Source organism: Zootoca vivipara, chromosome 12 (genome assembly GCF_963506605.1).
Source record: "Zootoca vivipara chromosome 12, rZooViv1.1, whole genome shotgun sequence".
In the NCBI taxonomy this organism is placed as follows: domain Eukaryota; kingdom Metazoa; phylum Chordata; class Lepidosauria; order Squamata; family Lacertidae; genus Zootoca; species Zootoca vivipara.
Genome location: NC_083287.1, coordinates 51189825 through 51216225, shown reverse-complemented (window position 1 = coordinate 51216225; position 26401 = coordinate 51189825). Strand labels below are relative to the sequence as shown.

The window sequence follows — 26401 nt, the reverse complement described above, 5'->3', positions numbered from 1 at the left end:
TGCCTCTTAAGGCTCTGCATGTAACTCTTCCTACTCTTGTATGTTGGAGACTCAGTAATAAGCTTCCATTTTCTATTAAACATTTCATAAAATGTGGAACCCGCAACAAAATGTTGCAGCGTGGAGTTTGGGATTCCAGCCACTCTGTTCCGTTCACCCTTTTCTCCAGGTATCCCCCCCCCCCATCTCCCAAAAACAGTTAGTCAACATTGAGAGGAAACTGAGCACACTTAGTAGTCATTGTGTTGTTGTTTGGTCCTTCCTCCTTTAATCTTTTTTCTTTCTAAAGTGTGTATGTACTTCTGCAACCTTTGGGTTACTCCACACCTGCTGATGCTTTGTCTCTTGTGTGTGGGGTGATGCCATTTTTACCATATCAGGAACATCACTTACAGCCCAAACTCTGGAAATAGTGGGAACGATTCTTTGTTGATTGAATAGATAGATATTTTATTGTCATTGTACATAGTACAACAAAATTGAATGTCATCCCATTAAAACACAATTACAGCCACACATACACACCCATCACAACTCCCCAAGATCATATTATTTAGTTACAACATTTAAGATGGTTATAGCTCTTGGATAGAAACTGTTTTTTAATCTATTTGTTCTTGATTTAATTGTTCTGTATCTCTTGCCCGAAGGCAACGGTGCCAAAAGACTATCCAGGATGAGATGAATCTTGTAAAATATTATTTGCTTTTTTAAGGAAGCGGGGATTGTATAGTTCTTCCAGAGATGGGAGAGGACGACCAGTAATCTTTTGGGCTGTGGTTATGACCTTCTGGAGCACTTTTCTGTCCATGATTGTGCAGCTGGAAAACCAAGCACAGATACAGTATGTAAGAATGCTCTCTATGGAGCCTCGGTAGAAGGACACCAGCAGTCTCTCACTCAGCTTGTTCTTTTTTAAAAGTCTGAGGGAAATATATTCTCTGCTGGGCCTTCTTTACCAGAGCAGTGGTATTTGCACTCCAGGTCATACTGTGTTTAGAAAAATGTTTAGGGGCAGGTTGTTACTATTGCTATTATCTATTCATTTTATTGCCTGGAATAATAATATCATTTCCAAAGGCTAAAAATGCTTCACAGGATGCATATATGCTGCCATATTTTTTTAATTTTCTCTCTTTGCAGATGACCATAGAGTTACAGAACATGACTTCAACATCTCAGTGTCTTAGAATAATTCCTCCAGCTACCTCTGCCTTTTCCATTGGGCTAGGTGAGATTCAGGAATGCAAATTTACTTGTTGGTTGCTTTTCTGCAGAAATTGGCATTTTTAAAATGCCGCCTGATGGCTAGAATTTTGCTTCATTTCCTGAAAGAACAGGAAAACACTTGTCCTGAGAATTGCAAATATTGTGTGAGCCATGCTGCTGATCCCCATATTTTAAATTAGTCATGGACTTAATTTGGCTGTCATTTGGACAAGCTCAGGGCACCCAGGTCCCACTTTGAGACACTCGATTATCAGAAATATCAGTTATCCAAGTACAAAGAATTATACCCAAACTTTGCTACAGGAATGGCCAATTCAGCTATCCAAACAGCCAGAGTTTGCCCACTACTTCCTTACTTGTTTGTGTTTTGCTGGTCGGTTGAAGCCATTTCTGGCAAAAAATCATGGAGTGGCGCTGTGGTCTAAACCTCTTCGGCTCTCTGATCGGAAGGTCGGTGATCCGAATCTCCACGACAGGGTGAACTCCTGTTGCTCTGTCCCAGATCCTGCCAACCTAGCAGTCCGAAAGCATGCCAGTGTGAGTAGATAAATAGGTACCACTATGATGGGAAGGTAAACGGCGTTTCTGTGCGCTCTGGCACTTGTCACAGTCCTCCGTGCGCCAGTAGTGGTTTAGTCATGCTGGCCACATGACCCAGAAAACTGTCTCTGGACAAACGCCAGCTCCCTCGGCCTGAAAACAAGATGAGCGTCACAACCCCATAGTCACCTTTGACTGGACTTAACCATCCAGGGGTCCTTTACCTTTGCCTTTTTAAATCACTTGTTCCTTTGGTTTTTGCTGAATGGCTGCAGCAGTTTCAAGCAGAAAGCAGGGAGGGGGGAAGAACAGGCAGTTATAAATGAGAAATGCTCCCGTCGGAAATATTGGAAACCACCAGCTCGTTATGCAAATGTTTGCCTAATGAACAGTTTCCTGGGAGAGTTCAGAAAGCAGGACCTGCATGTAGGTGCCAAGGCAGTGCTGGTTGTCAAATTCCTATGAAAATCTTACGATGGAAGTGTAATCCTAAAGTTGCAAACCTAGGAGAAAACCTATTGAAATCAGTGGAGCTTTATTTCCAATAAACATGTGTATAATCAGGCAGTTGAGGAGGACCTGAATTGGAATGCTCATGGGGTGAGGATTGTCAGAGATGCAGATGCGGCTACTCTAGAGTAACGACTCCTCACAGCATTGTCCTTTTAGGCTTTTATTAAGTGCTGATTATTTACAGTGCTCGGAGCGATCTATATACATGTTGTCAGTTAGGCGTCAGTACCTCCGAATGGAGGTTGGCGCGTCTTCTTCCAGCAAAGAAGTTTGGGAAGCCCTAATCTCCTCCCACGACGCTTCTTGCGTAATTCCGGGGTCGGCGGGGTCAGCCTTCCCCCCTTGCTCCCCCCTTCCTGTCCCACCTTGTGCATGGGCTCCGCTACCTTGCCGGAGCCTCGGTCACCACTTCCTGAGTCTCCGCTTGAGGCGGAACTCTCCCTGCTTTCCCCAGCGCTTGGCGATGAGCTGGTACTTAAGATGGGAGGGACCTCCCGGTATCCCCTGTCCCTCACAAGGATGATAAAAATTAATGACAATTTAAGTGGAGAGGCATAGAAATAGGCATTGTGGTGAATTTAGACGGCTGCTCAGTGGGGCAGCAACCTGTCCTCTAGTACTCTGAAAAGTGCCTTTGCACATTGCTGGCACTGTCTTATTTTCAACAACAACATCCTTGTTGTGCTCTGGGCAGAATTCTTTTGCAACCTGCTTGCGGCACTAGATGCATCTGTGATAATGAATTTTTCAAAGGATACCCGTGCTCCTCCTCTAGGACAATTTCCAGGCAAAGGAGGACTTGTCGCCCCCGGAATGAGTTGCTACTACGTGGTCCAGTTTATTCCAGAATACCTGTCAGATTACAAGGATTACATACTAGTAGAGTCGCAAACCACCTACCCGCTGCTGGTCCCTTTGGAAGGACGAAGGCCACCTCCCATCTTAACGTGTGAGTTTTCTTTTTTCTTTTTCTTTTTAAAAAGCACTGACTATTTGTGGGGCAAGTATGTGAGCTTCTGGGACGTTCTTAGGATGTCATACCGGTTGGTCCATCTCGTTCAGCCTCCCATTTCTTGGGGTGGATCTGCATGTTGTTTATAACGTAAAAAAATGTGTTATTAAAATGTGACACCAGAAGGCGCTGCAAATCAGCGAGCCACTGGCAGAGGAAAGCTGCCATGAAACTTTATAGAATGTTAGTGTTTAGAACAGGCTTGGCCAAACTTGGCCCTCCAGATGTTTTGGGACTACAGCTCTCATCCTCCCTAGCTAACAGGACCATTGGTCAGGGATGATGAGAATTGTACAGTGGTGCCTCGCTTAACGAATGCCCTGCTTAACGAAATTTCCGCTTAACGAAAGGTTTTTTCTAGCGGAGGTTGCCTCGCTAGACTAATTCGTTTTATGAAAAATTCGTCTAGCGAATCGCGGTTTCTATGATTCCTATGATTCTCAGATGAAGGGTGGTATATAAATGTAATGGAGAAGGAGAAGGAGAATTTCACACCATGCCAACTGAAGAACACAATGAACCCCCATCCCCGACTGCTGCCTCTAGACATAATAGAATGTATTGTCCTGGATTGAGAGTGCTTTTTTTATAAAAGCCCCTTTCTTGCTCTTGCTTCCCCCCCTCCCTTTTCTTCTTTTGCTATAGTGCCTCACATTTTGGACTGTGGGCCTTGCCTTGTGGGCGGAGTGAAATTTACAGAATTCCTGTGCAAAAATGAAGGGTCCAGCATTGGGAAGTTCTGCATAATGCCAAAGCATCTCTGGCCACCTCCTAACTTCCGGGTAAGTAAGAATAGGAAGTCCCGCCCCCACTGCCATGTCCTCAATTCCTTTTTTTTTTTAAATACATTTTATTCCAATTTTCCAAATTTAACAAATTAACAAAACCAATCTTTTATACAAAATCTTATATTCACATCTTTTACCTTGCTCCGCCGAGCTATGACTTCCCCCCCTCCCTTCATGCGGGTTTCTTGTTAATTCCCTTTTTTGCAGTTCCTTTTTTAACATATTGGTCAATTCGTAAGGTTATTTTAATCCTGCGAGAGTTTTTAATGATCTACAGTTTTTCTCCATATAGTCCACATATTTACTCCAGTCCTTTTGAAACCTTGTCTCCCCCTGGTCACGAATCTTGCATGTCAATCTAGCAAGTTCAGCATAGTCCATCATTTTTATCTGCCACTCCACAATTGTAGGTAATTCCTGTAATTTCCATTTTTGGGCTAACAAAGTCCTAGCCGCGGTTGTTGCATACATAAACAGTGTTTGATCTTCTTTTCTAATCTCTCCTCCTATTATTCCTAACAAAAATGCTTCTGGTTTTTTTGGAAAGGTATATCTAAACATCTTTTTCAATTCGTTATATAAACTTTCCCAAAATCTTTTAACTTTTTCGCATGTCCACCACATATGATAAAATTCACCATCTTTCTCTTTACATTTCCAGCAACTTTTATCACTCATTCTATACATTTTAGCTAATTTAACTGGAGTTAAATACCATCTGTACATCATCTTATATACATTTTCTTTCAAGGCAGTACATGCTGTAAATCTTAAAGTTTGATTCCATAATTTCAACCACGCATCATATTCAATATTATGCCCCAAATCTTTTGCCCATTTAATCATCACTTCTTTTGTCAACTCATCTTTTGTATACCACTCCAACAACAAATCATACATCTTTGCCAAAAGCTTTGTTTTGCCTTCTAGCACTTCTATTTGAAATTTGGATCTTTTATCCTCAAAACCTATTTTTCTATCTTCTTTAAGCACATCATTTATTTGATGGTATTCTATCCATCCTGTTAACACTCCTTTAATGTCCTCAAAAGGTTTTAAACTCCATCCTTTTTCAGTTTTCGTCAAGTTTTCCTCATACGTGGCCCGCCTCTTCTCCATATTTACTTTCTTAACTGTTAATACCTCTGCTGGTGAGACCCACCAGGGTGTTTTAGTCTCTAACAGCCTTTTATTTCTTTCCCACACCTCGTACAGAGATCTTCTTATCACATGATTCGTAAACCCGGTATGTGATTTCTTTTTGTCATAACATAAATATGCATGCCATCCAAATCTATTGTTAAAACCTTCCAAATCTAACAAGTCCATATTCTCTAAAGTTATCCATTCTTTTATCCAACAGATACAGGACGCTTCATAATAAAGTCTCAAGTCTGGCAGGGCGAATCCACCTCTTTCTTTCTTATCTACCAAAATCTTATGTTTTATTCTAGGTTTTTTCCCCTGCCAGACAAATCTTGATAAAATCTTTTGCCACTCTTGGAATTGCCTCGTACCTTTAACCACAGGTATAGTTTGAAATAAGAATAACATCTTAGGTAATACATTCATCTTTATTGTTGCGATTCTTCCTAAGAATGACATTTTCATATTAGTCCATCTTTCCAGGTCTTTCTTTATTTCCTTCCATACTTGTTCGTAATTATCACTGTAAAGATTAATATTCTTTGCTGTCATCCATATTCCCAGATATTTTACCTTTTTAGCCACGTCGAGTCCATGTCCTCAATTCCTAATGGAACGTTAGGTCGCAGTACAGATTTCGTATAGCCATGTGGTGACCGTTCTCTTTTCTTATACAAAGGCCGTTGCCACTTTAGGTTACGTGGAGCAAGAGCCGTTCGGGATCCGACCTGCCGTTTTTGAGCTACCTCCAGGCCAGTCTACTCTAATTGAGGTCAGTTGTTGCCACTCTAGCTCACATTTCAAGCATACACTCAAAATAGATGCACAGTTATTAGGAAATCCGAAGCAGGATTCAGCAGGTGGTTCATTCATTTAAGAAAAAAAATGAAAGCACTGGTAGCAATGTCATGCCCTCCAGATGTTGCTGGATTCTAGCTCCTGTTGTTTTCTTCCCTCATGACCTTTTCTGTGGTGGCCCCCAAATGTTGGCGCTCCCTTCTTTGCGACGGATTCCCAGCCCCAGCATTGGGGATGATCAGAAAACACACAAAGGCAGACTTCAGACTTGGGATTCTGCAATGATTCCTTGCTTTCTGCATATTATTTTATCAGTGATTGCTGTTTTAATTGTTTATGATCTGTGTTTTATAGTTTTTACTGTGCCGTAACCTGCCCTGGGATCTTTAGCAATGGGCTGGTAACAAATATGCCAACTAAATAAACCTTTCTTTCCCATGGGCCTTGCTTGCTGGGCCTGATGGGCATGGTGGTCCCTCACCTGAACAGCCCCACATGGACTACCTCTGATACATAAGATTGTGTTGTTGTGACACTGAGGACCAATTTAGAATGATATGGCGATCAGAGTCAGTGATGCCAATCTTGTGATGCGAATCTGTCTTCTCCACTCAGCTTGAAGACAGATGTAACATTAAAAAGAGGTGTTTGTTGCTGCTTGATTCTCGAACTTAATCTGTTCCGGGAGTCCGTTCGACTCCCGAAACGGTTTGAAAACCAAGGCGTGGCTTCCAATTGGCTGCAGGAGCTTCCTGCACTCAATCGGCAGCCGCAGAAGCCATGTCAGATGTTCAGCTTCCAAAAAACATCCGCAAACTGGAACACTTACTTCTGGGTTTGCGGCGTTCAGGAGCCGATTTGTTCGGGGGGCAAGCCGTTTGAGTACCAAGTACCACTGTATTTTGTTTTCTGTGGATTGCTGGTCTGTGTTTGAACTGTTTTAGGTTTTAGTTTTTATATTAGCAGTCCCCTCATTGTGCGACACTTCCCAATATTCTTTTGGAAGGCAATGATGAAGTTGAAACTTAGCACAACATTCATGTCCATTTGTAGCGTAGCTTGTGGGAGCGTTGTTCTTTTCACGATGCAGAAACTTTTCTTACAGGTTGTGTTCATGCCCACTTTGCCCGAAGTGGTGTCAGTGAAGTATATCCTCGTTTGCGACAATTGCCAAATCAACGACCTTACTGTGACAGGTTTGCCACTATCAACTTTGCATTTTTAGCATTCAAATGAAAATGAGTTTAGCGCCAGGATTTGGGGACCATGCAGGCAAGCTCTCATCAGCAGGACCTCTTAACTAGGGATGGGGGTCATTCAATCCAGTGTTTGGCTAAAGCTGGATCTACCTAATTCACGCTGTCTGAAATTGTGCCCCAAGTGAAACGAAACCATCCTTTTCAAAACCACACTTTTCTATGTATTTTGTAGTGTGGTTCTCCAACCATGCAACGTGTGCAAAAAAACCCCCAACATATACTAAGGTTAAGTGTGTGGAAATACATCTACAGTAATCGGTGAAAGCCATATACAAAATGCATTAGATTAGGCGAAATTGCCTAGAAAAACATGTTTTGGGAGACGGTCACACTAAAATGCTGGTGATTTTTCACTAGGACTTTTTTTTAATAAAAAATAATATCACAAACTGAAGTGGGAATGGGGAGAACTGAGCAAGAGAAATGAAAATTGGCAGATTTGCCCATCCCTCATCAATGGTTCCTCTTCATCCTGGAGAGAAGTGACTAGTGGGGTGCCACAGGGTTCTGTCTTGGGCCCAGTCTTATTCAACATCTTTATCAATGACTTGGATGATGCGCTTGAGGGCATCCTGCGCAAGTTTGCAGATGACACCAAATTAGGAGGGGTGGCTAATACCCCAGAGGACAGGATCACACTTCAAAATGACCTTAACAGATTAGACAACTGGGCCAAAGCAAACAAGATGAATTTTAACAGGGAGAAATGTAAAGTACTACACATGGGGGGGGGGAGGCACAAATACAGGATGGGAGACACCTGGCTTGAGAGCAGTACATGTGAAAAGGATCTAGGATCACAAACTTGACATGAGTCAACAGTGTGATGCAGCAGCTAAAAAAGCCAATGCAATTCTGGGCTGCATCAATAGGCGTATAGCATCTAGATCAAGGGAAGTAATAGTACCACTGTATTCTGCTCTGGCCAGACCTCACCTGGAGTACTGTGTCCAGTTCTGGGCACCACAGTTCAAGAAGGATACTGACAAGCTGGAACGTGTCCAGAAGAGGGCAACCAAAATGGTCAAAGGCCTGGAAACTATGCCTTATGAGGAACAGCTTAGGGAGCTGGGTATGTTTAGCCTGGAGAAGAGAAGGTTAAGGGGTGATATGATAGCCATGTTCAAATATATAAAAGGATGTCATATAGAGGAGGGAGAAATGTTGTTTTCTGCTGCTCCAGAAAAGCGGACACGGAGCAATGGATTCAAACTACAAGAAAGAAGATTCCACCTGAACATTAGGAAGAACTTCCTGACAGTAAGAGCTGTTCGGCAGTGGAATTTGCTGCCAAGGAGTGTGGTGGAGTCTCCTTCTTTGGAGGTTTTTAAGCAGAGGCTTGACAGCCATATGTCCGGAATGCTTTGATGGTGTTCCCTGCTTGGCAGGGGATTGGACTGGATGGCCCTTGTGGTCTCTTCCAACTCTATGATTCTATGATTCTAATGGTCCTCTTGGAGGGTCCACTTAATTCACAGTGGTTGGAGGGAAGTTGTGCAGCCCGTTGTCAGCTTAGATGACACCTGAATGCAAATCAAGCCTCCTGGAAAATCCAGTATCTCCATGGCATAGCACGTGCTGTGAATGCAGAAGGGTTTAGCATTTGCTGTTGCCAACAAGGTTCTCGGATGGTAGCTCTGGCAAAAGACCTTGATCTGTCATGACTCTGGAGACAGGCACCACTTATTCGGGGATGAGGTTGGGGTTTCCAAGTAGGGCAAGGAATTGCCCTCCTAGCTATCCCCAGATGTGCATACGGACCCTGAGCTATTGGTGGACGAGTAGCCTGTTGCACAGCGCCTCTCAGGCCCAAGGAAGTTGTGTTGCTGTCCTCTGAGGGTTCTAGCTTTGACACCCTGTTGGAATCACAACCTTCTCTGTTCCATCAGAATCAACAGCTGCCAAAGCAGTCTGGGTCCCTTTTAAATCGGGAGATTCCTCTCACCAAAGGCGAGCTAACAGCTGAGATACGTATGGCCCAATCGGAGGATTTCTGCTCCTGAAGCGGCATTTGAACACCGCTGTTGGTGTCTCCAGCCGGAGACCTGCGTGGAGTTGTCCATTGAAATCTTTCCTCACCTCCGTATGGCGAGCCAGTTCGTTTATTTCTTATAGAGTTGGAAGGCGCCCCAAGGATCCTCTAGTCCAGCCCCCTGCAATGCAGGAATATACAGCTTCCCCGTATGGGGATAGAACCTGCAGCCTTGGTGTTGTCAGCATCACGCTCTAACCGACAGAGCTGTCCGGTCTTTCTACCCAAGGTGGCATGCATAGTTTTCCTCCTCCCCATTTCATCCTCACAACAACCCTGTGAGGTAGATGAGGCTAAGAGACAGTGACTGGCCTGGGTCACCCAGTGAGCTTCATGGCCAAGTAGGGATTCGGACCCTGGTCTCCTAGATCCCTGGTGTGATGCTCTAGCTGCTACCCCACAGTAGCTTTCAAAACAGATCATGTTCTGAGACTTTGGAGAGCTGCTGCCAACTAGGGTGGGATGGGGGAAATCTATGACTTTGCAGATGTTGCTGGACTACAATTCCCATCAACCCTAATTATTGGTCATTTGGCTTGGGCTGGAGTCCAACCACATCTGGAGAGCCGCAGGCTCCTTCTCCCTGGGAGAGACACTACTGGCAATTTCCTATGGTCTGATGGGGGTCATGTTTTATACCAGACATCCCCAAACTGCGGCCCTCCAGATGTTTTAGCCTACAACTCCCATGATCCCTAGCTAACAGGACCCAGTGGTCAGGGATGATGGGAATTGTAGTCCAAAACATCTGGAGGGCCGAAGTTTGGGGAAGCCTGTGTTATACCCATAATGCAACAGGGTAGTCGCGTTGGAAGGGCATAAGCTCAGTCATGTGCATTTGCCGCAGGATGTTTGCGTTCACTTTTGTTTCCAGGACTTGGGCAGCTGATAGCTCTGCAGCTTTTGTCTGTTACTGGAGGAGAAAGCAGCCCTGTGCCCGGCGAGCTTGTCGATGTGACAGCGCAACACCTTGTGCGCTTTGGTTCTTTGAACCTCAAATCTAAGGCAGAGAAAACTCTGGTTCTAAGAAATCTGACGTATGTATGATGCTAAAACTGTATGGGGTGGGGGTGGGGGCATTTTTCTGGGCAGAAGCCAGTGGTCTTTGCACTGAACAATATTTATTATAGGATAATACAGAACAATTCTCGCGTACACAGCACTTTTAACGACAAGTTCACCTGCCCTAGGGTTAGCTGCTGGGGGACGACACATTGCGCTCATATGTTCCATCTTGTCCCTCACCCCTTGTGCTCCAACTGTGTCCCTGACTTCCTGGTTTGAACAAGCAACAGTTTGTTGTGATCTCTGAATTGGGTAAACTGTGGTTTTGAAAAACCGTAGTTTACCTCCAAACGCACACTGAGGGAGAAAAACACATGATTCAGTATTCTCATTCTGGTTTGAAAGCAAATTATGGTTTGTGAAAACTGGAAAGTTAGGAAAGGGAGAGGAGTGCGGGGGGTGGGGCGTGGAATGGCTGAGGTACAATTTCTGGTGCCAAACTGCTGTTTAAATAGACAATATGTGGGAGCTGAGCCATTTCTCTTGGACCAGCTGCTCTGGTTCTATATCCTTGAGGTGGTGGGGACTAACACAGGCAAATACTTAAGTCCCTTATTTTGGGGGGAAGGCTAATTAAAAGGTTCGCTAAAAATGTAATTTTCCTAAATATTTAGCCTGAAGCTGCAGAATTGAATGCCTTCTTTTTTCCTTCTCTTTGCTCAGCCACGTGGATTTCCCTTTTTTCTGGCAGATAATGAAGCCTAATCTGCAGGCATCAATGTTGGAAGGAAAAGCGGACCTTACAAAGATAAAGTACAACTTGGAGACGGAATCTGCTTTCTCTGTGACTCCTGCCTCGGGGGTTCTGCGCCCCCATACCAATCACTCGTTTACTCTCTCTTACCTTCCAAAGGAGGTACAGCCTTGCTTGTACTTGGTTGATACAATATTTGCAATCTATGTGCAATTTGTTGGATAAAAGTTTAACCAGCGGCTACTAAAGGGTCTGAATGAAACTCAAAAGCAAATGAGTTAATTTCTTTCCATACTAAAAGTCATTCTTAGATTACATTATGTATGTGCTCTGTAGGCTGGTATGAATCACGCCTGGCTAACTGCTGCTTATTTTTATTTTTATTACAAACTTCATTGAAAATTTGCCTTCCAAACTTGTTACACCTGCCAAGCCAAGCTCGCTCTACCCATTTGCTGTGGCCAGACACGTTCTTGGCACCGTTTGGTGTGAGACAATTAGCAAAACCAAGAAATCCCTCGCCACACCTGGCTACTGAGCTGAGATTGGCTTGTGTGGGTCTGGGGTGGCTGTTTGGGGCCCAAGTCCACCTTCAGCCTTGAGTTGGGGGCACATGCCAGGGTGGGTGTGGCTGCTTCCAACTCCATGGCGAGAGAACACTTGGTGCAAAAAGGCTCTCAGTCTTATCTGAAGCCTCAGCTGTTTAAACTACAAGAGGCTATGATCTCTTGCAGCCCAGAGGCAAATGCAGTTAACGTAAGCCATAGATTATTTTGGTGTGCATTAGTTGATTGTCGTTCTGGGTTTTTCTTCTCCTTGCAGCCAAAGTCGTATCACAGCGTGCTTCAGATTGTGCTGGAAGATATCCCAGAGCTACCTGAGTAAGTGATGTGTCAGAGGCATGTGAAAAAGTTCTTAAATTGTGCCAGAGATGGTTGGCATTCTTGTTGCTGTGTTGGTCTGAGAGATGAATTTATTGTCCTAGTGGCACCTTCCTCTGTCTGATTTAGCACCTTATTGCTAAACTGTGTGTGTGCTGCCACACAAACACAAGCATGGATACGCACGTGTTGCATTTGTTTCCCACTCAACCCTGGTCCTACTCCACCCCCACCATGGTCTAATAGCAGATTTGGGGGCTTGGGTGGGAATGAGACCCGAGAACACATCCTCTGCAGCGCAACTTCCCCGGTCTCATGCCAACTTTAGCCCTTTAGCTGTGCTTACTTTCGGTGGATTGTGCCGGGAGCGCAAAGCACCTCACAGGTCCTTTGCATTTATGGCAAAAGGTGTGAGGCAGGTTTACTTCCTGACAGGGTGGATCTGATTTAAATCAAACATGAAATACCTAAAACAGATCCTTATTTCCAGATGAATAGCCTTTGGACTATAATTGGACTATAATTGGACTGTAACTTATAAGAGAAAACTACCTTTAGAAAGATTTTTCCTCCAAAAGCATTTTATTTTAAAAATCCAATTTAAATTTTAAAAATCAATTTAAATAAAAAAATCCATTTAATTTTTTTTTAAAAATCCAATTTAAATTTTAAAAATATTATTATTTCCCCCCCCCATCCTGCTTCCTAAATCCTGTTCCTCTGTATGTTTAGTCAGTCTCTATGCCATCACATTCGGAGGGGTTTTCTCCCAAGCTAGGGGGCAAAGCATAAGAAACAGAGGCATAGACCTGAATGTGCCAAGAGGAGGAAGAGCAGTCTGTTTTTTTCCTGCTGGGATGGGAATCACACCCATTATGCCATTCTAAATATCCACAACAGCAGCAATTTTAACGCTGTCCCTCACGCAGCCCTCAAAAACGGGAGCAGTACGACAGCGGAGAAAGGCGTCAAGAAGACGTGATTGCTTTGGAAATAGACGTCAAAGGCGATACGGAACCCTTCCAGCTCCTTTTGGAGCCCTATGCCATGATCATCCCAGGAGAAAACTACATTGGTGTAAATGTTAGGAGAACATTTAGCGTAAGTCTACTTTTACTTCAGCCAGTATATGTATGCATTGATTGATTGCCGAAAAGTATTTCTGTATCGCTGTGTCACAGATTACCAATAGTGTGGTGTACGATGTTAGAACATAAAACACCACTCACAAAATAAAAAATGCATTTAACCCTTAAGATGACAGGCTAATGGAAAATATATAACCGGCTGCAAAGTCCTGTTGGCATAGATAAGGTCTTCAAGAGACACCTGCCAAATCTCTGCTCGGAGTGTGTCCTGTCAGGTGGGGGACCAGTGACACTAAATCCCCAATTTCGAGTTGAGGCAGTCGGGCCTCTGTAACCTGGAAGGCAGCAAACTGCCCTCCTGGTTGTTTGTGCTGTTTGGAGGTTGTGTCTGTTCTGTGCGCTTGGAGGCCTATTTAAGTGTGAAATCTATTTCTTTTGTAGTCTAGAAGAAGCCCCAGTGCCTGGGAAGGGAGCTTGATGCTTGTCCATGGTCTTGTGTGTCTTCCTTCACCTTCACACATGTCAGAAAATAATTCTAAACTCTGCAAATTGAACAATGCAAGCAGATTAAATTGCTGTCATGCAGAGCTAGGCTTTGGCTTTATATTTCTAGGTGTAAGAACCTACTTTTGTGTTATCGTGGGTAGGATCACTGCCCCTTACAACCCTGTATATAAGAAAAGTGTACAGTATTACTTTTTCTTACCCCTTTAATCTCCACTACCACCATTCAATTCTAAATATTCTCAAATTCATATATTAATACCGGTACTAATGAAGTATTAATCTATGTGTCTGTATTTTGTGTCTACCTGGCGCACATGCCGTTGTTTACTTCAGAAGTCTGGAAATGGTGATTTGGTCATATAATGGCATTGATTGTCTGTTCATTTATGAATCTCCAGATGTACAATAACAGCAAATCATCCATCAGGTTTACATGGGAGAAAATAAGTGATTGCGACATAGTTGAAGTTGAACCTTATTCCGGAAAATTAGGTAACTCTTTTTCTGTCTGTTGCATCTGTGTTGCGCACACTGCATTAATCTGGGCAGAGGGGCTTCCTGGCGAAAAAGGGGGAGCAACTTCCCTCCCCACCCCAGTCCTCCAGCCTAGCCCGGTGCTGTGCTGAGAACCTGGGCAGACACAGCTGGGCCACTCACACCCCACCCATCTTACCTGCCCAGGTCTCAGGAATATACACCTGGGCATTATCTCCCCATCCATGATCAGATCATGAATGAGTGTCCTTTAATTTGGACTGACCTGGCATTGAAAAGCAGCAGCACCAGGCTAGAGGGCTTGTTGCCAGGGCTTCTTACATATCATTGCATATGTATGTTCTTGATACTCCCTAGGCCCCATCATAAGACAAAGGAGAACGGGGTGGGGAGGAAAGATTATATGCATAAGTGCATATGCCACTATCATGAGAAGGCCATGATACGTGTTTTGGGTAATGCTGTTGGGTTTGGGAAACCATTAGGCTTTGAAAAAACACCACCTATGCTCATTTTCCCCCAGATGGAAGTAACAGAGTTGTCTTCTCTAGGGGTAAATGAATTCCAAGAGTTTGAGTTCACCATTACCGGAGGGAAACCTGGGCATTCCTGCCATGATCTGCGGTGCAAAATCACTCACTCCAAAGATCCCGTGATACTGCACGTGGAAGCCGACTTTAAGGTGGGAATATCTCAACCTATGAAGCTGCCTTATTGTCTTGGCCCTTGGGGTGAGTGGAGCCATGTGCTTTGCGCTGGAGGTATGCTCCCCTCCCCACACAGTGCTTGTGGCCTTCCATTGGACTCAGCTGCCCCCAGCAGAGAGTTCCACAGTCCCCACCCCAGTGGGTTTCACTCAGTGTTGTTGTGTTAGTCAATTTGAGCATGCATAACCTTGTCTTTTGGATGCTTTTCACTGAGACTTCTGTGGTGGTAGCTGACCTGTTTTATGTGGTTCGCTTTTCTCAGGGACCTGTTCTTTCCATTGACGTCCCATCCTTTGACCTGGGCCTGCTTAAACTAGGAGAAAAAGCGCGGTTCACGTTTCAGATAGAAAATCTAAGTCAGCTGCCAGGGAAGTGGAAAATTCAGGAAAGCCCTGCTTGCTTAGCAGAAAGAAATGAAGAGGTGTGTTGCTCTGAGATCAGAATTTGGCCATTTCCCTTCCTGTGCTTTGTCCAAAGGCAGGGCATTGAATGGAAGACTTTTGATGCCCAGACCTCTGTTCATGGAATTACATTGGCTCTTGGGTTTTCCCCCTGCAGACCTCTCCGTTCAAAGTTCAGCCACGTAGTGGAGAATTGTATCCTCTTGGCAAGTGCAAGGTCTCTGTTTTGTTTACATCATACATGTGTCAACGTCTTCAGACCGTGTTAGAGATGGAGGTGGAAAATGGAGTTGGAAGGTGAGGACATGAAATGGGTTAGATACTATTCTGGTAATGATGAGATCTCTCCTCAGTCTCCCAGAGGGCATTTCAAGAGAACATTTCCATCTCTGCTGCAGAAAGGGTCCTATAGCGTTGGTCATGTGGCGCCTGGCAGAAACAGTCCTCTTTACCCAGGCCTTTGGCCATTAAATAAACTATGGTTTGTTAAACCTGGGGTGGGGGTGGGACTGTTATTATGATTATTTTATTATTATGCTGTCTGTTATGCTTTTATTATGTTTTTATTATTGTGTTCCTTAAAACGTGTTCTTAATGTTGTGTACTGCCCAGGGATCTTTTGATAAAGGGAGGTATATGAATTGAAACAACAACAACAATTAATGGGAGTTTGGGCAGCCCAGAGGGAGGGGCTGCCCTGTCTCCCCTCTCCCCAGGACCAGCCCTGTCACACAGCAGGGTGCCTGCTGTTTTGCAGTAGAATCGGCAATCTTGCTGGTTCTTTTACCGGTAGAACTGGGCAGTCCAACTTCTCATACTGAGTGGGCTGCAAGAGTACTTCAGTACAGACCCCGCAGGCTGCACACAGCTTTGGGGAGGGGGGGAGCAATGTCGAAATTGGAGGGCACCCCAGCCCTCATGCTGCCTTCCAAAAGCTAGACAAACAAGGTACCAGGCTTTGGGAAGGAGGCACGAGACTGGCAGAGTCCAAGATCCCTCCCAAAGCTGGCTACGTGCTAACTAGGCTTCGGGAAGGAGGTTGAAGGACTCTAGGACCTTGTCAGAGCCCTCACGCCTCCTTCCCAAAGCCCAGCGCCTCGCTTACCCAGCTCTGGGAAGGCAGCACAAGGGCTGCAGGGCGTCAGATGTTGTCATGGACCGCCAAAAAAGACCTTGATGACCACATGCAGCCATTCAGACACGTGTTGGACCTGTTGAGAAAATTACTTATTGTAGTAGAGAACTTCACCCCCTCTCCCCTGTATCAAAAGGAGTTAGGAACAGGAAAGTTTGGTGCTCTCAGTAGAGGGGCTCCTGTACCTTTGGATGAATGATGCCCAGGCTGCCATCATTGCAGCCTCGGAAGTCTTAAAGGGACACTTGAAGCAGAGAGGGGGCTGAATTTAAAACTGCCCTGCTACGGAAGATAAGCGTTTGTTCACTACCTGCTGCTGGAGCTCATATACTTTTTTTCCTGTTTTCAGTCACATCCTTGTTTTTGTGGAAGTCCAGACTCCCCACGTCTGCCTGCTGTCGAGTCATTTGCATTTTGACCTCTCAGTTGGAATCCCCGCAGAAGCAGCCGTTCATCTTTTTAACCAGACGCTGCTCCCATCGCGCTTCCAGTGGGGCGAGGTCAGTGGGGCGCCTACTCCTGGCTAGTCAGAAGAGCATCCAACTGCCTCCTGTTAACTGACCAGCCTTCCTGATTTGTCCGACAGCTCCTTGGAAGCCAAGCTTCTTCCTGCGAGCTCAGCATCTCTCCGGAAAGTGGCACTTTGGGTCCCAACGAAACGAAGGAATTGCGCGTGGTGATAACTACTAATGTTAAGGTTAGGGTTTTTGTTTTAGAAATACTTGGCTTTCAAAGTGAAGAATAACATTGTGATTGCTGCTTCATTTGTTCATAGACAACCCCCTTGTTTACGACCCCCACAATGGGGTGGGATGCTGATGCTCACCTGACCTCTGGGACCTGTAGCAGTTAGAGTGTTGGACTAGGACTCGGGAGACCAGGGTTCGAATCCTCACTTGGCCACAAAGCTCACCAGTCACTGCCTCTCTGCCTAACCTACCTCACAGGGTTGTTGTGAGGAGGAAAAATGGAGATGAGGAAAGCCGGAAAGGGGGTTATTGTTTTGTTTTTGTTTTAACTATTTTGTGCTTTTATCCTATATTTTTACCCTGAGATATTCAGATGAAGGACGGTGTATATATTTCAGTAGTAGTAATAATGATGATGATGATGGTGATGATTAATAATTGCACCACACCAACTTTGCCTCCCCCTCCACACAACCACCTGCAGTGGTTGTCCCCCCCCCCCCCACGCAGTGATGTCCCCCCCCCACGCTGTCCTCGGCTGCAGTCAAAGAAACAAGAGCTCCTTCTTTCCTAGAACTGGCTTTATCTGCTGCTTCTGTATTTTAACTGCTGCCCTATTTATTTTTTTGCTATTGTTGATTGTTCAAATAATCTTCATTGGATTTTTACTGTGTGCATTTAAACAATTTAAAGCTGCCATGAGCTCTGCAGATGCCATGGGGGGGGGGGGTGAGAGGCAGATAAAAGTGTGTTGAATAATAGTCACCCCAATCTCAAAATGGTGCAAGATTCCAGGCCTTCACCCATCTTTCCTTTTGGGGATGAGGCACAGTGGAGGCTGTGGTGTCTCTATGGTATATGGTTTATTTACACATACATACAACCTGAGCCTACGATGGAGGGGCTCACAGCATCAACACCCCGAAAGGCCCTTATTTCTCCCATAGCAGTAGCCTTGGATTCAGACAGACATCAAACCTTGCCCTGCCTCTCTCTCTCTCCTCCCAGCTTGCTGCTTTTTCCTCTGGCTCACGTCACTGCCGCTCTCTGCTTTCTACTCAGGCTCTGTCTTTCTAACGATCCATGAGTTGAGGGAAGGTCCTCTTCCATTTCCCACGTCCCACAGAGCCCCTTCCTTTGTTCTCCTTATATCTCACCATAAGGCTAGCCTGGCTATTCCAGGAATTAGAAGACTTGGTTAGATTTTAACACTTGCTGGACACATTGATTAGAAGGGTCTGGCACACAGATTGACATCCCAAATTCATAACAGTAGCCAAATAAACTACGATTCTTTTTTTTTCCTATGGCAAAATTGGTTTTTGTATTTGTATGGATGTTTCCCCCCACCCTTCAAAAACCTTTCTCCCCTTTTCTTCTTCTTCTTTCATTGCATTCCAATATGTCTGTCATATTAAATGGGTGTGAATTTTTGCCTCTGACTTGGGGGTGTTCCCTCCAGATTTAGTCCTCTTGATGCCATTTGCTCTCTACCCCTCTGGCCCACCGTTGATGATTCTTACACGAAGGTCTAATTCTTTTTCTGCCAGGAGAAACTGAGTAACCTTGCCCTGTGCTGTAGCATTGAAGACATGTTGGATCCCCTATTTCTGGCAATTTCTGGTGAAGTTAAGGGGCTCAGAATCACCTACTCCATACCTTCTGACAGGTGAAGGAAACTTACAGTTAATAGCTTAGTAAAATATAGCTATTAATTACTAGTGGCTGAAAATGACGCTTTCTTTGGATTATATTAGCTAGGGTATAAAGAAGCATTTTACTTGTATTTCCACTAAACTGTTAATGGAAGCCCAATGTAATCGCTCATTTTCACATTCATCTTATCTTTCTTTCGTTATGTCTCTGAAAGTGTCTCACTGGCAAACAAGGGAGTCCATTTAGCATCTGTTGCTGTTTCTCTGCAGTGTTGAGGAGCAAAATTCGGATTCTTCTCAAGATCTGATGCTAGACTTCGGCTCGGAAGTAGCATTGAAAAGTGTGATAAAACACCAGCTAATAATTACCAATCACTCTGAGTTAGCTGCTCTGTTCTCAGTAGGGGTTGAGTATTTCAGCCAACCAGGTCCACTTCCCTCAGATGAACAGGAACAAGATGGGTAAGTCTTAGATCATATATGCAAAAGTCTCTTTGTGGGGGATTGTTTTATAATGGATAAATATTCTCTGTTGTAAGTGTAAGCCTCCTTTACTTCCATTTTGCCCTGATTAGTAGTGAGAATAAATAATATTTACTAATAGAAACTCCAAGTGGCCAAGTGCCTGTTGCTTGCTTTGGGGGCAGCACTGTTGGGGTGGAAGCTCCCTAGATATGCTGAAATATACGTTTGTAAATTAAAAGAAATATATATATATATATATATTTAGGAAACAAAAACAAAAAGTCCTGACAACCACTTGTGAGCTTTCAGGACATGCAAAATATTGGCTTGTCAGTTGAGCAAAAACAAAAAGGAAAGGAAGCTGGAGGTAGCAGGGGAGCAGAGGCAATAGGCTTCATAAAACCCCTAATATCTTATTTCAAGAGGAAGTAAAGAAAAAAGTCTTTCCTCTTTCTCTGTCTAGAACCCTACCTTTTACTGTGTAACCACAAAATGCTCAGGTTCCTAAGTCCTCTAGCACTACATAAGAGAAGAAGGAAGCTTGGGGAATTGTCCACATCAAGCTTCCAGAGTGGCTTCCCTATCCCACAAAGGCAACCACAGAGGCTTCTGCAGAACCACCTTGCCTTGATGTGGGGTGGGAAGAAACAGGAATGGCCTTTCCTAACAAACAAGTTGTCTTTTCCATTCTGTTGTACCCTTTTAGATCAGTGCTTATCTTGGTGGCAATCCTACGTAAACAGTTTTGTGAAATCCTCCTGAATAGGAACACTGTAAATTTTCCATTGAAATTGGGTCACCCAGCACCATGGTAAAGTTGGAAGGTATCCTGAGGGTCATCTAGTCCAACCCCCTGCAATGCAATGGGTGGCTACACTCACCTGCCATAGTGACCTAGCAGGGTGGGTTTGCTCTAGCCTGCTGGTTGGAGCTTGCTCTCCATCCTTGTCACATAATCTAAATGTGGCATGGCTCACTTAATCCAGCTGCTTTCCCATGTGAGGAAAGCTGATATTGGGAGGAAAGCTGATATTATACCCCTTTTAAAGATGGGTAACTAAGTCTGAATGATAATCATTTTCAGTAGTAAATATTGATTCACCCAGCTGGCCTTAGGCAAGTGGCTAACACAGCTGTACTGGTTGGAGCAAGCTCTGGAGGGTACCGGGCTCTTGAAAACTTAAAGCATGACATCTTAAGAAATCCCTGCACCCTTCAGAGTTCTCACAGAGACATCTTTTTCCAAGATCCTCCAAAGCTGTTGTGGAAACCCCAAGACGAATAACGAGGCAGGCCGCAAAGAGGAAACAATCAGGTAGGCAGAGTCTGGCATTGCTATCTTTTCAGATGCATTGTGGGTAAGGGGGGGGACGCAATGCAGGGATAAATTGAAAAAAGTGCCGCTGGATGTGATCTGACAAGAGGCTCTCCTCTTCCAATCCCATTGCCTTGCTGTCAAACTGTTCGTGTGCTCTGGTCTTACAGCCTTCAGAGCTGCCATGCTGTCTCACGGAAAGGGAGTGACTTTCCACGTACACCCCTCTGTGGGGATCCTGAAGGCCTTCGAGGAGCTTGTGGTCAATATAACGGCTTATAACAACATGTGGGGGCAATACCACGACACCCTCATCTGTAAGGTGGGTGGTCCAGGGGTTGCAGCTCTGAGCTGGAGGTTGGGAAGACCGAAGCTTAACTGAGAGTTCAGCATCATTGAGCAGAGTGGGGTTTGCTTTCATGTAAGCATGCATAGGAATGTGCAGAAAGTCTGTGCCCCCCCCCTTACTAGAGGATGAGCCCCCACTGCACTAAGGGTAACTTAACTTCCAAGGAAATGGGTGTATGAGTCCCTGGTGGGTGGCATAGTTCGCACCCAAGGAGTTTGGAGCTCAGAATGACGGACACTTTGTGGTTTGCTTGGGCTTTGTCTGGGTGTGGGAAGAGGAGCTGTACACTGAGCCTTGTTCACGAGGTTGTGACAAGCGACAGACCAGCTGTGCCGCATCTGAAGGTGTGCACATTCCCTTCAGTGCAGTCAGTTATCTGCAATAAGCAAGTGCTTTCTTGCTTGCAAAAGGAAGGAATGCCTGAGAATCATTTGTCTCCAAGGACACCTCAGGATTTAGCAGCTAGGTTCCATTCAAAATATTTCTTTCTCTGTACAGGTGGGGGAATCAGAGCCGATGTTGATCCCCATCCAAATGACTGTGAAAGGCTGCCCAATCTTCTTGCAGATGACTGGACCCAGCCATCCAATGCCCACGCCTGTAATCCGGTATAATAATAGTAATATATTATTTACACTCCAACCATCTAACTGGGTTGCCCCAGCCCCTCTAGAAGGCTTCCAACAAAATATAAAAACACAGTGAGACATCAAACGTTAAAAACTTCCCGATACAGGGCTGCCGTCAGATGTCTTCGGAAAGTCAAGCAGTTGTTTATCTGTTTGGCATCTGGTGGAAGGGCATTCCACAGGGTGGGCACCACTACCAAGAAGGCGCTCTGCCTGATAGAAACCTACCTGCTCTTCGCAAGGCAGTTGAGGCTGTGTCTGCATTCAGGATGGGCAAAACCTTGTCCATATTTGGTCCCTGTTCAGTTTCTCATTTTCAGATCTTAAGTGCAGTTCTCCACATTGGTTTGTAAATTGTCAAAAGTGTGACTTAAGGAGGTTCACCTGTCTTGTCAGAATTCCCAAGCCCTTCTGACCAGTTCCCAGCAGTTCCCAGCTGTCCCGGAGGAGAGCAGAGCCCTGTGGCAGAGGCATGCCCCCTTCAAAAGAAAGACCCAGAACGTAGACTTAAGTGATGCATACCCAGATGACCCCCTTTTTCTTCACCAGGTTTGGGGCCCACATCTCTGGAGGGGATACAGTCTCGCGGTACGTCCGGCTCAACAACCCCACTCCCTTTGGTAAGCGAAGAGGATGTTTGTCCTTTGTGAGAAGCATTGTAGGAAAAGCAGTGATCCTGTTTCCAACCCAAGAGTTGCATTCAGTTCTGGGCAGCTTCCAGCACCGAGTGGGGCCAGAGGCAGAGCAATAAACGTACATTAGTTCCTTTGCACAGCAGGCTGCTTTCTGCTGTGCAGATATTAATGCACCCCTCTCTGTCCATCCATCCAGCCAAGCAAGGAGCGTTATCAGAGTCCAAGGGCACTTTTCAGCAAGGCAAAAACACTAGGGTGAGGGAGGGGAGTTCCAGGCACCAGACAGACCCCCGGAGCAGGTCACATTTGTCTCATGGGCCTGAGTTTCCCCACTTCTGCATTACAGTGTTTTTGTTGCTGCAATCATGGCAAAGGCCCAGTAGCAACCTGTTCCAGTAGGAAGCTTTTGATCTCCTTTCACTGAGCCCTCCTTGCCTTTGTGGGGATACTGAATGAGCTACAAGAAGTGATCCTGGCAGTTTTGGAATTTGCATGTTGACCGACAGCAGTTCGAGGCTCCATGCGGTCCCATAGGCAGAGGTTTTGCCGTGAACATCCCAGGGCCACTTCTGTGGTCTGAGAACTTTCCCCTGCTCGCCTGCTTCCAATGTTGCCTTTGCACCCTTGAGGATTAGAAACCTGCTTTAAAAGGAAAGAAAGCTGAGGTTTTTAGGTCGCTGCGTTCTACACCAGTCCCAGTGCATTGTAGCATTGCACACAGCTTTGACTGAGACATGCTGTTCAGCAGTGTGCAAGGTTTCTCGTCTGTGGCGCTTGCCTGGTCACAGTTATTTCACGCGTGCGAGACATCATCTAACGTTGCCCTTGCAGATGGATGAACATGCAGATACAAGCTCAAACGTGGTTATAAATCCTTAGCAACTCGTGAGTTTCTTTCTGCATCCCCCACCCCACCCCCTTTCTCAATCCAGACATTCGAATGGACTGGGAAAGTTATAACCAGGATAAAGATGACGACAAGCTGGTGGACCTCTTGGTCTTCTACGGAGCTCCTTTTCCCGTTAGAGACATCGACGGCAATGAGATTGAAGTCCTCTGGGAGACTGAAACACCTCCAGAGAAAGTGGATTGCACTGACGGATCTCTCAAGGAGAAACCGGTAAGGATCTATTGTGCAGAGTTTCCTTAAAGGCACTTTCCCTCAGGAAGGCGCCTTGCATGCAGCTCTTGAATACGAGCAAGAATGCTCACATGAGTGCGTGCAATTCAACACAAATGTTCTTTACAACTCTCCTTCCTTCCAGTTGCATTATCATTCAGTGGTGTTGCTTTCCAGGCTTGAAGCTAGAGCAGGCTTCTCCATCCTAGTGAGCACTAGGTGTTGTTGCACCTCTGACCCCCTCATCCCTGACAATTAGATTATTTGATTTCTATATTTAAAATATATCTAAGTGGTGGACAAAAAACTGAAGCAACAACAAACAGACTTAAAATATTACAAAAAGACACAGCTACATATAAAAATGCTATATTAATACAAAGTTGCTAATATATACAATGTGTGACCAGAACGTTCGGTGGATGGTCACAGAAATCAGACAGCGAGAAATATTCGAATATACAGTCGGCATCAGAAACCCATGAAACGCTCACAGTTGTGTATGGAGATTAAGCTGTAACTGGAAAGACAGTGTATGAGTGGTTTAAGCGTTTCTGTGAAGGGCGACAACATCTGGAGGGAAACCAGGTTGGGAAAGGCCAGACCTAGAGAGTTTTGCATAGGGCTGTGGCTGCGCTTCCAATTGTTGTTTTGCTTTAAGACGAGGAAACCACAAGGCCAGGTTCAGACATCATGACATCTTGGAGGTGCAGCAAGAGCAGCAGATAACGTAGGAGCAAAGGAGACACCATAGTTTGTTTTTAACTGTGGTTTAATGTTCCATGCGGACCAGGCCAACCTGGGTGGAGTTGCAGAGAATCAACATTTTCTCCTGGGATGAAGGCCCATTGTGTGGGTTATGGCACCATCTGTCATCCAGAGGCAGAACATGCAAGCTATTTTTATGTAGTTTCCTCCCTCTCTGATCCTTCACAACCTATATTTTTCATTGCCATAGAGTCTGGGTGCAATTTTGGAGTACGACGAAGGAGGAAGCAGTAGCAGCAACAGCGATGATGACACTTGGCAACCGACCGTCCTCAAGAAAATAATCTCAGTGGTAATCCGGCCCCACGAGGGAGTGCCCTCTGACTACCCTTTCTGCATCACTCCCAAGCAAGTGGTATGTTCTACCTTGCCCTCCTGTGACCTTGGAAGCCAAGGGGTGAAAAGATGGGAGGGAGGGAGGAGAGGCTTTCAACACGAGAAAGGACTTGGGGGGGGGGAGTTTCATGTATTTATGAATCCTTCCCTGTGTTCTTTGAATAGAATAGAACAATAGTAGTAAATAAATTAATTAATAATAATAATAATAATAATAATAATAATAAATAATATACCACCCATCTGACTGGGTTGCCCCAGCCACTCTGGGCAGCTTCCAACAGTATATAAAAACATAACGAAACTTCAAACATTAAAAGCTTCCCTATACAGGGCTGCCTTGAGATGTCTTCTAAAAGTCAGATGGTTGTTTATTTCTTTGAAATCTGTTGGGAGAGCGTTCCACAGGGCAGGCTTTTTGTTTATTATTATGTTATTCAAAACAAGGCGATTGAAGTGGTTGGATTCTGGAGTTCAGGATATCACAAGTATGGGGGGGGGGAGGAGTTACTTCTTTTGAATGCTTCTCCGTATAAAACACTCCCCATAATAGTCTATTTCGCGCTATGTGGTGGAGCATTTAAGAATGCGTTCCCTCCACCTCCTACAATCTCAGTTTTGCGGGCTCCATATATTTAGAAAACTGGTTCTCTTCAGGAACAGGACACAAGGTTGACCCTAGGCAGCTGGGGTTCAAAACACAACCTTTCCTCTCTCCCCAAAAATCAGAATATTTTTGAAGCCTCCCTAGCTTCGCAAGTTGTTTGCCACATATGGAGGAGGGGGCGGCTGTTTCGGAAATACAAACCTCAAGCCCCCCCTGGATATGCAGAACCACCTGCTAATGTTCCTAATCAGCTGTTTGTGCCCAGGTGGTCCCCGCAGGTGGTGCTTCTGCCATCCACATTTCCTTCACTCCGCTGATGCTGCCAGAGATCATCAATAAGTTTGAATGCGAAGGTTTTGCCCTTGGCTTCATGAGCCTGGATAGCAGGGTATGGATAAGAGAAGACCCCCTTTCCTTTCCCTCCTCATCCATCCCATCCCTTCCCATCCCACCCGACTTCTCTCTTTTCCAGCTTTGTTGTGTCCCTTAGGCTTTGTCCAGCACCTGCTCTCGCCGCCCTACCCAAACTAACACCCACTTGCCACCACCATGTGTCATCCTACCCAAATTGTCCTCCCCAAATAGAGAGAAGGTGTGCTGTTTTTTCAGGGCAGCCCATGAGCATAAGCCAGATTCATTCCCTGAGTCTTCCCCAGCAGGTGGCCCAACAAGATACGCAGATAGGCAGGCTAGGCAGCTGCTCATGGTGACACAGCCCCATCACCTCTTATCAGGCCAGAAGCCTCGCATGGGTCCAGTTTCTTGCATCGCTGCTCCATGGGCAGCTCTTTCCACAAACTGAGATGGTAACCTGGGGTCCCTGGCAACCTTGCAGTGCAAACAAAGCCATTTTCTTCCAAGTGGAAACCATCTTGGGAAGCCACACCTCGCCATCCAAAGTGCTCTGGCCGTGGCAGGTCCTGCCTGTCCCCCGCGCCCAAGAACAGCCGTAGCCCAAATCGAACTGCAACCCAAATTAAGCCCAGCCCCATCCCATCGCTCGGAGGAGGCTCAGTGTGGCTCTAAGTGCCCACAACGGACCACCGTTGATACCTTTTTATTCCGCTCCACCAGATGATTCGGAACGTCCCTGGGAAAGTAACTCGGGGAGACGGCTATGCCGTCGCGCCTCTGCGGATTGACCTGCAAGCCTTTGTCAAGCCTGCTTTGTAAGTGCCATACCTGAAGTGATGGGGTAGCTTTTAGGACAGAGTGAGTGGTGGGTGCTCACAGCTGCACAAGCAGATAATAATAATAATTTATTATTTATACCCCGCCCATCTGGCTGGGTTTCCCCAGCCACTCTGGGCGGCTTCCAACAAAAAAACACACAGTGATCTATTAAACATTAAAAGCCTCCCTAAACAGGGCTGCCTTCAGATGTCTTCTAAAAGTCTGGTAGTTGTTTTTCTCTTTGACATCTGATGGGAGGGCGTTCCACAGGGCAGGTGCCACTACCGAGAAGGCCCTCTGTCTAGTTCCCTGCAACTTGGCTTCTCGCAATGAGGGAACCGCCAGAAGGCCCTCGGTGCTGGACCTCAG

The 26401-nt window shown here is 45.4% G+C and overlaps 1 protein-coding gene across 2 annotated transcripts in view; it reads left to right on the top strand.

Annotated features, from left to right (window-relative positions):
• DLEC1 (DLEC1 cilia and flagella associated protein) overlaps positions 1-26401 on the top strand; it is a 52596-nt gene that overhangs the window by 13215 nt on the left and 12980 nt on the right. For both annotated transcript variants that reach the window (XM_060280933.1, XM_060280932.1), the window contains 25 exons: positions 1144-1231; positions 3059-3232; positions 3941-4077; positions 5909-6001; positions 7133-7223; positions 10193-10355; positions 11047-11239; positions 11900-11958; positions 12888-13059; positions 13952-14045; positions 14600-14730; positions 15018-15176; positions 15314-15453; positions 16641-16791; positions 16878-16988; positions 18531-18649; positions 18906-19097; positions 20348-20415; positions 20586-20737; positions 21263-21372; positions 21943-22013; positions 22961-23148; positions 24107-24271; positions 25125-25247; positions 25934-26028. In XM_060280933.1, coding sequence (XP_060136916.1) covers positions 1144-1231; positions 3059-3232; positions 3941-4077; positions 5909-6001; positions 7133-7223; positions 10193-10355; positions 11047-11239; positions 11900-11958; positions 12888-13059; positions 13952-14045; positions 14600-14730; positions 15018-15176; positions 15314-15453; positions 16641-16791; positions 16878-16988; positions 18531-18649; positions 18906-19097; positions 20348-20415; positions 20586-20737; positions 21263-21372; positions 21943-22013; positions 22961-23148; positions 24107-24271; positions 25125-25247; positions 25934-26028 — 3239 coding nt within the window. The remainder of the gene's footprint in view (positions 1-1143; positions 1232-3058; positions 3233-3940; positions 4078-5908; positions 6002-7132; positions 7224-10192; positions 10356-11046; positions 11240-11899; positions 11959-12887; positions 13060-13951; positions 14046-14599; positions 14731-15017; positions 15177-15313; positions 15454-16640; positions 16792-16877; positions 16989-18530; positions 18650-18905; positions 19098-20347; positions 20416-20585; positions 20738-21262; positions 21373-21942; positions 22014-22960; positions 23149-24106; positions 24272-25124; positions 25248-25933; positions 26029-26401) is intronic.